Source organism: Gymnoscopelus microlampas, assembly GCF_963454915.1.
Source record: "Gymnoscopelus microlampas genome assembly, chromosome: 11".
NCBI lineage: Eukaryota > Metazoa > Chordata > Actinopteri > Myctophiformes > Myctophidae > Gymnoscopelus > Gymnoscopelus microlampas.
Genome location: NC_139948.1, coordinates 55,053,004 through 55,067,426, shown reverse-complemented (window position 1 = coordinate 55,067,426; position 14,423 = coordinate 55,053,004). Strand labels below are relative to the sequence as shown.

The 14,423-nt window shown below is 40.7% G+C and overlaps 1 protein-coding gene across 1 annotated transcript in view; it reads left to right on the top strand.

Annotated features, from left to right (window-relative positions):
• The window catches only part of LOC311054880 (rho GTPase-activating protein 27-like), a 77,922-nt gene that overhangs the window by 60,212 nt on the left and 3,287 nt on the right, over nucleotides 1-14,423 (top strand). Inside the window, exons 20-24 of the mRNA XM_084070876.1 lie at nucleotides 273-383; nucleotides 1,774-1,872; nucleotides 10,123-10,200; nucleotides 10,641-10,775; nucleotides 11,019-11,124. Coding sequence (XP_083927002.1) covers nucleotides 273-383; nucleotides 1,774-1,872; nucleotides 10,123-10,200; nucleotides 10,641-10,775; nucleotides 11,019-11,124 — 529 coding nt within the window. The remainder of the gene's footprint in view (nucleotides 1-272; nucleotides 384-1,773; nucleotides 1,873-10,122; nucleotides 10,201-10,640; nucleotides 10,776-11,018; nucleotides 11,125-14,423) is intronic.

Below are 14,423 nucleotides of genomic sequence, written 5' to 3'. Positions count from 1 at the left end.
GTGTGTGTGTGTGTGTGTGTGTGTGTGTGTGTGTGTGTGTGTGTGTGTGTGTGTGTGTGTGTGTGTGTGTGTGTGTATAATGAATAATAAATGTCTGTTCATTAAACAATGAATAATACATTTCATTAGACGTGAGACGATTAAAATCCAATCAAACTGGAGACCATTTATATTGGTGATATAATGATTGCAATGCAAACAGCAGAGGGCGCCATCGAGTCAGACTCCCTTCCAGCTACAGACAGATTTAACTCTTTGTGTTCTGGTAACAGCTACCAGGAGTACATCAGACTCAGAGCAGGGCAGAGTGAGGAGCAAACTGAAGAGGTTCCTGCAGAGAAGACCAACCCTGCAGTCTGTGAAGGAGAAAGGATACATCAGAGGTATTTAATACAGCTTTAATACAGCAAAGAGGTCTTTATTTGACCCAGACAGTGTCTTTATTTGACCCAGACAGTGTCTTTATTTGACCCAGACAGTGTCTTTATTTAACACAGACAGTGTCTTTATTTGACCCAGACAGTGTCTTTATTTGACCCAGACAGTGTCTTTATTTGACCCAGACAGTGTCTTTATTTGACCCAGACAGTGTCTTTATTTGACCCAGATAGTGTCTTTATTTGACCCAGACAGTGTCTTTATTTGACCCAGATAGTGTCTTTATTTGACCCAGACAGTGTCTTTATTTGACCCAGACAGTGTCTTTATTTGACCCAGACAGTGTCTTTATTTGACCCAGACAGTGTCTTTATTTAACACAGACAGTGTCTTTATTTGACCCAGACAGTGTCTTTATTTGACCCAGATAGTGTCTTTATTTCACACAGACAGTGTCTTTATTTGACCCAGACTGTGTCTTTATTTCACACAGACAGTGTCTTTATTTGACCCAGACAGTGTCTTTATTTGACCCAGACAGTGTCTTTATTTGACCCAGACAGTGTCTTTATTTGACCCAGACAGTGTCTTTATTTGACCCAGACTGTGTCTTTATTTCACACAGACAGTGTCTTTATTTGACCCAGACAGTGTCTTTATTTGACCCAGACAGTGTCTTTATTTGACCCAGACAGTGTCTTTATTTGACCCAGACAGTGTCTTTATTTGACCCAGACAGTGTCTTTATTTGACCCAGACAGTGTCTTTATTTGACACAGACAGTGTCTTTATTTGACCCAGACAGTGTCTTTATTTGACCCAGACAGTGTCTTTATTTCACACAGACAGTGTCTTTATTTGACCCAGACAGTGTCTTTATTTGACCCAGACAGTGTCTTTATTTGACCCAGACAGTGTCTTTATTTGACCCAGACAGTGTCTTTATTTGACCCAGACAGTGTCTTTATTTGACCCAGACAGTGTCTTTATTTGACCCAGACAGTGTCTCTATTTAACCCAGACAGTGTCTTTATTTGACCACAGACAGTGTCTTTATTTGACCCAGACAGTGTCTTTATTTGACCCAGACAGTGTCTTTATTTCTCTTTATTACTCTGCTACTTAATTACATACATTCATAAATATCAACAGTCAGAATGATTTAATGTGTTAATAAATGAATGATACTTTCATTACCGTAACCCTTATGGTAATGAAAGTATCATTTATTCCAGGTGTGTCGACTCAGAAAACAACAGGAAGTGATCAAATATTAATCAATATTCTGTTAAGTGTATTTATCACCTAATGTTATCTAACATCCTGGAGTTTAACCTGTGTGTGTGTGTGTGTGTGTGTGTGTGTGTGTGTGTGTGTGTGTGTGTGTGTGTGTAGACAATGTGTTTGGCTGTCATCTGGACACATTGTGTCACAGGGAGAACACAACGGTGCCAAAGTTTGTGGGGAAATGTATCAAAACCATCGAGAAAAGAGGTAACGCACGCACGCACGCACGCAAACACAATTAAATTTTCAATTTTATTAAAGTTTCAAATCCCAACAAGTTGTCTCAAGACACTTTACATGTAGAGCAGAGACCCCACAGTCCATCCTGAGCAACAAGACACTTTACATGTAGAACAGAGACCCCACAGTCCATCCTGAACAACAAGACACTTTACATGTAGAGCAGAGACCCCACAGTCCATCCTGAACAACAAGACACTTTACATGTAGAGTAGAGACCCCACAGTCCATCCTGAACAACAAGACACTTTACATGTAGAGCAGAGACCCCACAGTCCATCCTGAACAACAAGACACTTTACATGTAGAGCAGAGACCCCACAGTCCATCCTGAACAACAAGACACTTTACATGTAGAACAGAGACCCCACAGTCCATCCTGAACAACAAGACACTTTACATGTAGAGCAGAGACCCCACAGTCCATCCTGAACAACAAGACACTTTACATGTAGAGCAGAGACCCCACAGTCCATCCTGAACAACAAGACACTTTACATGTAGAGCAGAGACCCCACAGTCCATCCTGAACAACAAGACACTTTACATGTAGAACAGAGACCCCACAGTCCATCCTGAACAACAAGACACTTTACATGTAGAGCAGAGACCCCACAGTCCATCCTGAACAACAAGACACTTTACATGTAGAGCAGAGACCCCACAGTCCATCCTGAACAACAAGACACTTTACATGTAGAGCAGAGACCCCACAGTCCATCCTGAACAAGCAATTTTGCGACAGTGGCAAAGAAAAACTCCCTCTTAACTAGAAGAAACGTCAGGCAGACCCTAGGCTCTAGGGTGGGAGGGGCCTTCTGCCTCGACCGTGTCGGGGAAAGGAGAGAGAGAGAGAGAGACAGAGGAGAGACATAAAGAGATACAAGTAGTAACAATAACAATAGTAGCAAATATAATGGTGTAATATAAGATAATATATGATAATATAATATAGTACAACAATAATGTGTATACAGTATATAATGGTATAATATAAGAATGTTAAGATAATATACAGTATAGTATAGTGCAGTGTAGTAGAAATCCACGGTCGTGGTCCATGGAGAGGCCCGGTCCGCAGTCACAGTCTTGAGCCGCAGCTGGGAGTCCGTAGTGAGAGAAGACAGAGGACGAGAGGGGGGGGGGGGGGGGGGGGGAGGGGGGAGGATAACTATAGGGTGACTGAGTCTATACACTTCGGCTATAGGCTTTATCATAGAGAAAGGTTTTTAATCTAGTCTTAAATATACAGAGTGTGTCTGCTTTACGGACTGAGACTGGGAGAAGGTTCCACAGCTGAGGTGCCTGAAACTTAAATGCTCTGCCTCCTGTTCTAACCTTTTTATAACCTTAAGCATGTTTGTATAATGTGAACGCAGTGGTGTTCTGGTTGGTTTATAGGGCTCGATGAGTTCTTTGAGATACACTGGTGCCTGTCCATTGAGAGCCTTGTATGTGAGGAGGAGAACTTTAAACTCGATTCTGTATTTAACCGGGAGCCAGTGCAAAGAGGCCAATGAAGGAGTGATATGATCTCTTCTTCTGGTTCCTGTCAGTATGCGCGCAGTGGCATTCTGGACAAGCTGCAGGCTATTTAGGGACTTACTTGGGCAGCCTGATAGTAAAGCGTTGCAATAGTCCAGCCTAGAAGTAACAAATGCGCAAACAAGTTTTTCTGCATCATTTTGGGACAGAATGTGCCTAACTTTTGCAATATTACGCAGGTGAAAAAAGGCAGTTCTTGAAATGTGTTTTATGTGGGACTGAAAGGACATTCTTCGTCAAACGTGACTCCCAGATTCTTTACAGTGGCCCTAGAGGTCAAGGTAATACCATCTAGAATGGATGGTGTACTAAATGGAAGGTTCAATATAGGTTTATAGTTAGCCAAAATGCCTGAGTCGAGAGTAGGCTTCTTGAGGAGGGGTTTGATGACAGCTACCTTAAAGGACTGTGGTACGTAGCCCGTCACCAGAGACATATTGATCATATCGAGTAGGGATGCACCAACCGGGGTCAGGACCTCTTTAAGTAATCTAGTTGGGACTGGATCCGAGAGACAGGTCGTTGGTTTGGAAGATGTGATCATTAAAGTGAATTCAGAGAGCTCGACCGGAGAGAAACTGTCCAAATATACACTGTGTCGTACAGCCACTTCTGAGGATATCACATCAGAGGGCGGTCCGGTAGGGGCTGAGAGTAGTAGGTTATCAATACTATCTCTGATAGTATTGATTTTAGCATTGAAAAAAATCATGAAATCATTGCTGTTAAGGGATATAGGAATACGCGGATCAGTAGAGTCATGACTTTTTGTTAATTTGGCTAGAGTGTCAAAAAGGAACCTATGGTTGTTTTTGTTTTCCTCTATTAGAGATGAATAATAGGAGCATGGACCAACTTGATAAGTTTAAATAAATATGTATGTGTGTGTGTGCATCTCTGAAGGTTGGGTTGTTCTTGTATTGATACGAACTGAGAAGCATGATGCTTAACCTACCAAAAAATGGGGTTAAGAATAGCTCACATTAATGTTAATAGTTTGAGAAATAAAGTTGAAGAAATATCTACCTTGATAAATGGGGAAAATATCAATATACTTGCTATTTCAGAAACACACTTAGACGATTCAATTACAGATATGGGAGTAAACATATCAGGCTATAACATTTTTAGAAATGACAGGAATATCTTTGGGGGAGGTGTAGCAATATGTATACAAAGCCATATTCCAGCCAGGGTTAGATCTGACTTGATGGTTCTGGGTATTGAGGCTCTTTGGTTGGAGTTGCATCTTGCTCATTGTAAACCGTTTGTGATTGGCTGTGTCTATAGGCCCCCAAGCTCAAACGTGCAATATTTAGAAGAATTATGCTCTATGCTGATTAAGATAACAGATATGGCTAAAGAAACATTTGTCCTAGGCGACATATTGATTGGCTGTCTGAATCATGCCCATTAAGGAAAAAGTTGAATGCCACTGCACTCATTTGCAATTTAACTCAGATGGTGAACAAGCCAACTAGAGTGTACTGCAATGATGCTGGGCATACATCTGCAACCTGTATGTTTATTAATAACACAGATTTGTGCTCCAAAGCAGTATCTGTCTCTGTGGGGTTCACTGATCATAATATTGTGGCTATTGTAAGAAACACTAAAACTCCAAAAGCAGGGCCTAAAGTATTGCATAAAGGATTATATAGAAGGTTCTGTGAAAATGATTTTATTAAAGATTTTGAGAATGTTGAGTGGAATCGGGTGCTGGCATTAAATGGAGTTGAAGAAGCTCTCAAGTTATTTAATGAATTATTTCTGTGCGTAGCAGATAGGCATGCCCCATTAACCCTTTAAGCCCTGAAGAAGCATCTGTGTCACTTTTTGATTTGAGCTAAAAACATTTTTTTTACTCTTTGGCTATTCAAAAAATAGCAGATATACAAGCTCATAGCGCGGCACCGAGTGCCGCGCTATGAGCTTGTAGATCTGCTATTTTAGAAATATCGTTATTTTTTTTGCAAATCTTGAGATTTTAGTTTCAAAAGCGAACATTTGTAACTCAAATCTTTGCTTCTGGGGGATTTAACAGTTTTTTGAAAAAACTTATGTCGCCATAATATCAGTGGTTCTTTTTTCCATGTCAAGCACCCCCAAAATGATATGTATTTGGCCGCGGACCCCCATCTAAAAATATATGTTCCAGGGACCCCCGGAAGCAAAGATTCGAGTTAAAAAAAATCGCTCTAAAACAATATATATATTAAAAGATTTGCACACATTTTCACGATTTTTCAAAAATAGCAGATCTGTATATCTGCTATTTTTGAATAGCCAAAGTGTAAAATAATGCTTTTTTAGCTCAAATCAAAAAGTGACACAGATGCTTCTTCAGGGCTTAAAGGGTTAAGAAAATGTACAGTGGGCTCTAGTAAAGCATCATGGATTGATGACGAGCTCAGACAGAGTATGTGTGAAAGAGATGAGTTGAAGAAAGCTGCTATAGATTTTAAAGGAACTGAGAAATGGCAAATGTATTGCATAATGAGGAATAAAGTCACAAAATTAAATAGAAAGAAGAAAAAGGCATATTGTCAAAATCAAATTCAGGAGAGGAAGAATGATGGCAACAAACTTTGGAAAACTCTAAATGAAATCATGGGCAGAGGCAAGAGTAATTCACCTTCTTTCATTGAGGTTAATGGAAGTTTTTTAACAAATGCGAAGGATATTGCAAACCACTTTAATGATCATTTTACAAATAAAGTTGATAAGTTGAGGAAGGACACGGGCTCTCCTAGAGTTAGTGGTAAGTCGCATGAAATAATATCCAACATTATTATGAGAAACAAACAGTGTGTTTTTAAGTTTCAACCAATAGGAAATGATGATGTGAAAAAACTGCTTGATGGGTTAAACAATGATAAACCAGCTGGTATGGATAATGTTGATGGACGGTTACTTAAAGTTGTTTCTAATATAATTTCATTGCCAACATGTCATATTTTTAACTTGAGTCTGCAGGAGGGGTTATTTCCACAGATTTGGAAATCCGCTAAGGTTGTACCTCTGCCGAAAAATAAACGTGAGGGTTTTTCAGCTGTCAATAGCAGAGCCATTAATATTCTACCAGTATTAAGTAAGCTAATGGAAAAAGTTGTTCTCGAGCAGGTACTTTATTATTTTTCAATTAATCAATTAAATTCTGAGTTTCAGCATGCATATACAGATCACTCTACGTGTACAGCCCTGACAGATATGGTGGACAAATGCTTATCTTATACAGAAATAACAATGATGGTTGGAGCTGTATTACTAGACTTTAGTGCAGCATTTGATGTTGTAGATCGTTGTTAAGGAAACTGACTGCATATGGGTTTAGTCAAAATGCAATCACTTGGATGAACAGCTATTTGTCCAATAGGATGCAGAGTGTGTTTTTTAATGGCAGTTTTTCTTCTTTTAAATGTTTACAGTGTGTGGCTTCCCTCAGGGGAGGTCCTCTACTTTACACACTATTTACAAATGACATGCCTTTAGTTTTAGAAAAGAGTGGTTGTACTTTATTTGCTGATGATTCGACCGTCTATTTTGCATCAAACAGCTTACCCGAGTTGAGAAACACACTTCAATCTGAACTGCAACTATTATTGGACTGGATATGTGAAAATAGACTTGTCTTGAATGTAGCAAAAACCAAAAGCATAGTGTTCACTGCCAGACATGCCACTATAGAGGATAATCACCTGTGTTTGTCACTTAAAGACTCAAATATTGAACAGGTTCAAGAAGCACTTTTGCTTGGTGTCACACTCGATGCACAGTTAACATGGGAAAAACACATAGAAAATATTGTCAAAACAAATGGGTAGAGGAATAGCATGCATTAAAAGGTGCTCCTCGTTTCTTACCCCAGCTTCTAGAGTGCTGGTGACACAGGCACTAGTGCTATCTCACCTTGACTACTGCTCTGCATTATGGTCAGGTGCAGACAAGAAACATCTGTCCAAACTTCAAATAGCTCAGAATAAAGCTGCAAGGCTTGCATTGACCTGTCCGTTGGGTGTGAGGCAGAGCAGTCTCTCATGGCTCAGAGTGGAGGAGAGGTTGGCATGGGATTTAGTGAGTTTCTTTAGGAATATTTGTTACATTAAAGAACCAGTTTGTTTGTATTCACAAATACAGTATGTGAGAGATGGTCATAATTACAATACCAGGCAGGCTACTAGGGGTGACATGGTTAAAGAGAAGCCCAGAACAAATGCAGTCTGCAGATCTGTAATGTATCGGGCAATTACTATATGGAACACGTTACCGACAATGATCACTGAAGCACCTAGTAAGGCTAGTTTTAAGAGACTCCTTAAAAGACACTTTAATTACCCAAATTTTAATTGTAATTTTAACTGACTTGTCATTTAAGGGATTGTTGAAAGCTAAATTGTTTTAGTTTATTTTGTATTTTTTACTTGTTTTTTTTGTTTTGTCTTGAATGAATTTGTTTTTGTAATACTGTACATGTTTTATTGCATTATGTATTGTTTGTAATCCTGTGGACCCCAGGAAGAGTAGCTGCTACTTTGGTGGCAGCTAATGGGGATCCCTATGAATACAGAATAAAGGTGGCTCTGGCATTGCAGAGAGCCTTCCTATATATTTTAAGGCTGTTCTGCCAGGCTATACAGGATTCTTTCTGTTTGGTTGAACGCCATATCCTTTCAAGCTTACGTGACGTTCGCTTGAGATTTTTAGTTCCAGAGTTATACCATGGGGCTAGCCTCTGTTGCTTTATTACCCTCTTTCTTAAAGGAGCAACAGAGTCAAGCGTTGTCTGAAGGGAGCCTGTGACATTATCAACAAGGTGATCGACCTGAGAGGGGCTATAAGTATACGATCTTCAATTGTGTTGGAATATACTGAGTTGATGGCTGATGGTATTGCTTCCTTAAATTTGCTCACAGCACTATCAGATAGATTTCTACCAAAGACATTTTTGTCCAATGGTGAGTAATCAATTAATGTAAAATCAAAAGTTATTAAATAGTGGTCGTAAAGGTTCTCATTATATGGGAAGACTATGAGATGTTCAATTTCAATACCATAGATCAAAACAAGGTCGAGGGTATGGTTGAACTTGTGAGTAGGTTTATCTACACACTGAGAGAAACCGATTGACTCAATTAACGTAATAAACGCTTTACTGAGGCTATCGGTTACTACATCCACGTGGATATTCATGTCGGCAGCCAAAATGATTCTATCAGAGTTTAGGACTAGGCGTGATAGAAACTCTGAGAATTCAGATAGAAATTCAGTGTAGGCCCCAGGAGGGCGATACACTGTAACAAATAATAAAGGCTGTAGTGATTTCCAGCTTGGGTGTAAAAGAGTGAGAACCAGACTTTCAAACGTTTTGTAAGTCAGCCTGGGTCTGGGGCTGACTATTAAGCCTGAGTTGAATATGGCTGCAACTCCACCTCCAATCTGGCCGGTGTCTCGAGGAATATGAATATGAATATGAATATGTACGGCTGTACATCTCATCACCAATCATATTTGGCAGGGGACCAGAGAAAACTACGGAGTCCGACATTGTCTTTGCGTATTATGCACACTGACTCAACATTTATCTTAGTGATCTCTGATCTCTTAAGTCGTGTGTCATTGCCACCGCAGTGGATTACAATTGTATCATAACGTTTATGTTTACTTTTAGCCGGCGTTTTTAAATCTGATTCGATGTCGCCCTCTCTGGCCCCGGGGATGCATTTGACTATATGGTCCCTGGTGTCACTAACTTCACGTTCCTCATTATAGAACTACCAATAACCAGCAGTGGCGTGCATAGACATTTTGAGGGGCAGGTGCTCAAGTAAATTATACTTTTTTTTGTTTACTTGGTCTGCTCTTTTTTCCCTCTACACCTATACCTCTTTGCCAAAAATAGCCGATCTACAAGCTCACAACGCCTCGCAGCGCGAGGCGTTGTGAGCTTGTAGATCTGCTATTTTTGGCTGAAGTTCTCCTCAGAAAAGGGATGCTAGGTTTCGAGTGGTTATGGTAAAAAGAAAAACCATATCACATAAAGATTTGGCGGACCCCCTGTAGTAACTCTGAGGACCCCCTAGGGGTCCCGGACCCCCTGTTGAAGACCCCTGCTGTAAACTGAAAAAATAAAAATAAAAAAATAAAAAGGGCACTTCTGGTCAAGAGGGCAAAGGGCAGGTGCTCCAGCACCACATAGAGTCTATCTGTGCACGTCCCTGATAACCAGAGATGTATTCTAATTGCAAAGCCAACAACCAACGGCAAACTTAGTCCCTTAGCCAGACAATCAGCCCAAGCAGCGATAAAGTGGCCACACAGTAGAGAGATAGGGTAGTAGTTAGCAGTGATAGTGTGTGTTCAAATCACAATAATACAATAATATCAACGTTAGCGTCTTGCGCAGCTAAACCATATACGTCTCGATAGCTCAGACGGTACAGGAAGTGACGTAACATGCTTACCGCCCCCCCCCCCACACACACACACACGCACACACACACACAAGCCAAATACATATAGTCTATAACTATACTCATGCCCATATTTGGAAATCTCTGATTGTGTGTGTGTGTGTGTGTGTGTGTGTGTGTGTGTGTGTGTGTGTGTGTGTGTGTGTGTGTGTGTGTGTGTGTGTGTGTGTGTGTGTGTGTGTGTGTGTGCGTGCGTGTGTAGGTCTAGATGTTGATGGGATCTACAGGGTCAGTGGGAATCTTGCTGTGATCCAGAGACTACGACACAAAGCTGACCACGGTAACACACACACACACACACACACACACACACACACACACACACACACACACACACACACACACACACACACTCACATTTAAACTGGGGACCCCGCACCCTGACAAGCACATGTGTTTACCTTGTTTATTGTATACTAGAGGTCCGGGCGCCCGGACCTCTAGTATAAAATCGTCGGATTAAAATTTCCAAAAGTAAAAAAAATATATATATTTTTTTTCCTGGGGGTCCGCGGACCACCAAGATGTGTTTGTAGACAAAAAAAAGACAAAATACAACCATCACCATTCAGCCAATCACAATAAAGGACAACTAAGACAATACATAGAGCTGAACTATGAAGCCTGAAGTTAAACATCTGTCTGTCTGTCTGTCTGTCTGTCTGTCTGTCTGTCTGTCTGTCTGTCTGTCTGTCTGTCTGTCTGTCTGTCTGTCTGTAGAAGACAACCTGAACCTGGATGATGGACAGTGGGATGAGGTTCATGTCATCACAGGAGCTCTGAAGCTGTTCTTCAGAGAACTTCCTGAACCTCTGTTCCCCTTCGCCAGCTTTGACAAGTTTATATCAGCTATACGTACGATTAATGTTTATTAATGTTTAATAACAAGTTTATATCAGCTATACGTATGATTAATGTTTATTAATGTTTAATAACAAGTTTATATCAGAGAGACAATTAACACACTGACTATGTGTTACAGAGTTACCAGAATATAACCAGATGGATATTAATGTAATATTTAATGTAATTTCTTACAGAGTTACCAGAATATAACCAGATGGATATTAATGTAATATTTAATGTAATTTCTTACAGAGTTACCAGAGTACAACCAGAGGGTTTCATACATGAAGGATTTGGTCAGAACTCTTCCTCTCCCGAACTACAAGACCATGGAAGTACTGTTTACACACCTCCTCAAGTTAGTACACACACACACACACACACACACACACACACACACACACACACACACACACACACACACACACACACACACACACACACACACACACACACACACACAGGGAAACCCATTGAGAGCATTACATTACATTACATTACGGTCATTTAGCAGACGCTTTTATCCAAAGAGACTTACAATAAGTGTATTCAACATAGGTAGGGAACGAAAACTACTAATCACCAGAAGTTTTAAGTACATTTCCTGCAAAAACAAGCAACTAAGAGTATACCTAGCGCTAAGGTAAAAGTGCAATATATCAGCTACCTACTGTCTTAAACAGATGAGACAAAAAATGGCAAAATCAAATGAGCTAAAACAAATAAGTGTATCGACTAAACAAGATCCAATAAAACAATACAAAAATAAAACAAGAGTTCGTACAACTAGTTACTTGAAAAAGAGAGCAAAGCTCTCTTTTTCAAGGACGCCCTGATAACAAACATTTGAATCACATTACAATGTCACAAGTAATTTAACAATAAAGCAAAAAAAGAAAAGCATAAAACAACATTAAAATAATCACAAAGGGCGATGAATCAGACACTACAGTGAGGACATGGATAACAACACAGAGATTTAAAAATCAGATGCAAATAAACTCCCCAAAATGCATATAGTGACTCCTTGGGACTGACATCCTAAGGAGTCACCCTTTGACTTCTTGGGGTGCAGAATGACATAACCGTATCGCCATAGAAACACAAAGTAAATGTGACCCCACACGATAAACGATAAGTCTTCTAGGCATTTTTCATATTCGTTTTTTCATGTCATATGAAAGCAGGGAATCATCATAGCTACACATTGACACATTGCTTGTGTAGATTGACCCACCAGTGTTCGATATATGGCTTATAGAACGATGCCTTGTAGAGATTCAGTGAACTCAGAAAACTGCATTCAAAGATTCACTTCTGTGATCTGTAAGACCTATCCCAGCATGCATTGCTGAAGGTGGGGGTTTGAGGGGGGCCAGGTAAACACCTCAGATATGTCCCAGGGTGCATTGTTCTCAAATGGGGGGTGGGGGGCTTTGATAGCTTGGAGCTCAGCTCCCAGGGTCTTTTAGTGAACACTTCACTTTGGGGCGGCAGTGGCTCAGGGGTAGAGTGGCCGGGTAGAGTGAACTGAAAAAAACGCAAGGTTCCCATTTCGATACCGGGCTGGGGCGCTCCCCTAGAGTTAGTGTCGAAGTGTCCTTGAGCAAGACGCTGAACCCCTAATTGCTCCCGGTGAGCAGGTTGGTGCCTTGCATGGTTTCCTCTGCCATCGGTGTATGAATGTGTGTGTGAATGGGTTAATGGCACAATAAATGTAAAGCGCTTCGGATAGAAGCGCTATATAAATGCACCATTTACCATTTCACAGTTTTAAAAGAAATGGCAAAACTTAGCAAATCTACAAGCTATAGGCTAGTACCTAAATATTTTACCACTACTGGCTTACTGTACCTATTAAACATGAAAACAATACCCAAATGGGTCCATTTGGTTTCATTAATGTTGCTACAGTATCCTTGTTTATTCATTCATTTTTAAACAGGACAGTAATGTTACACTGTGCAGAAACGATTGGGTAGAGATAGCGGATTTTACAGCGATTTTGCAATGTTTGGATGGAAAAAGAGGATTTGGTTAGCGATGCAATGGCTTTTGACGAGAAGACTGCCCGTCTTTCATGGCCGGACACAAATACATTGAACAGCTTTGTTCCCATTGGACATTTAATCATATACCGCTGATGGACAGGGACATCCCCAGTTGGTGCTTTTCTACCTTGATAAGGCCCTTAATTAAGATGTTTAATGAATTAAGATAAAACACCACACTGCATAGCAACCAGGTCAGAGATGTTAGTTTGATGTTGCTCTGCACTTAAAGTGATGGATCTGATATAGCTTGTGAGACACTATTAGTACACTATCAGTATTAACCATTTATTGCAATGATATTGCATTCTGTTGGCTGTGATACTCAATGTACACTATAAAGAATACATCACATGGATGCACCTGGGACGTATCATCAGTGTTGTAGCCTGGGGTCAACGGGTGTTTCGGGTCTCGCAACAACATACACCCTCGCCCAGGTGACCCAGCCGGGGTTGATCAAGCCCCAACTTACGTCCCAGGTAGCTACCCACGGTCAGTCCTATAGGGAAAGACAGGGCTAATCAGTCCGCTTCTCCAGAACTAGGGGGAGGCTCTGGCACGTGGAGGGACTAGGCTCTGTGGTTGGCCTCCTGGCCGGGCTCCTCCTTCGTCTCACCAGGTCCAGGACCTGAGCGATGTACCAGATCCTCTGCACCATCCCGATCCAAACATTTCCTTCTGGCGTGATGGTTCCTTGGGCCGATACCACTAGATTGAGAATGTAGAATGTAGAATGTACACATTATTATGCAAGGGATAATGTACGGGGAGGTGGTCAATATTGACATGGTGTGTTTGTTTACATGGCTGTCATGTTGGATAAAGCATAAAACCAAGCAGCACAGGTTGATATGAGCAGGTGTTCTGAGTCTTTGATTAGACAGGTTGATATGAGCAGGTGTTCTGAGTCTTTGATTAGACAGGTTGATATGAGCAGGTGTTCTGAGTCTTTGATTAGACAGGTTGATATGAGCAGGTGTTCTGAGTCTTTGATAAGACAGGTTGATATGAGCAGGTGTTCTGAGTCTTTGATTAGACAGGTTGATATGAGCAGGTGTTCTGAGTCTTTGATTAGACAGGTTGATATGAGCAGGTGTTCTGAGTCTGTGATTAGACAGGTTGATATGAGCAGGTGTTCTGGGTCTTTGATTAGACAGGTTGATATGAGCAGGTGCTCTGAGTCTTTGATTAGACAGGTTGATATGAGCAGGTGTTCTGAGTCTTTGATTAGACAGGTTGATATGAGCAGGTGTTCTGAGTCTTTGATTAGACAGGTTGATATGAGCAGGTGTTCTGAGTCTTTGATTAGACAGGTTGATATGAGCAGGTGTTCTGAGTCTTTGATTAGACAGGTTGATATGAGCAGGTGTTCTGAGTCTTTGATTAGACAGGTTGATATGAGCAGGTGTTCTGAGTCTTTGATTAGACAGGTTGATATGAGTAGGTGTTCTGAGTCTTTGATTAGACAGGTTGATATGAGCAGGTGTTCTGGGTCTTTGATTAGACAGGTTGATATGAGCAGGTGTTCTGAGTCTTTGATTAGACAGGTTGATATGAGCAGGTGTTCTGAGTCTTTGATTAGACAGGTTGATATGAGCAGGTG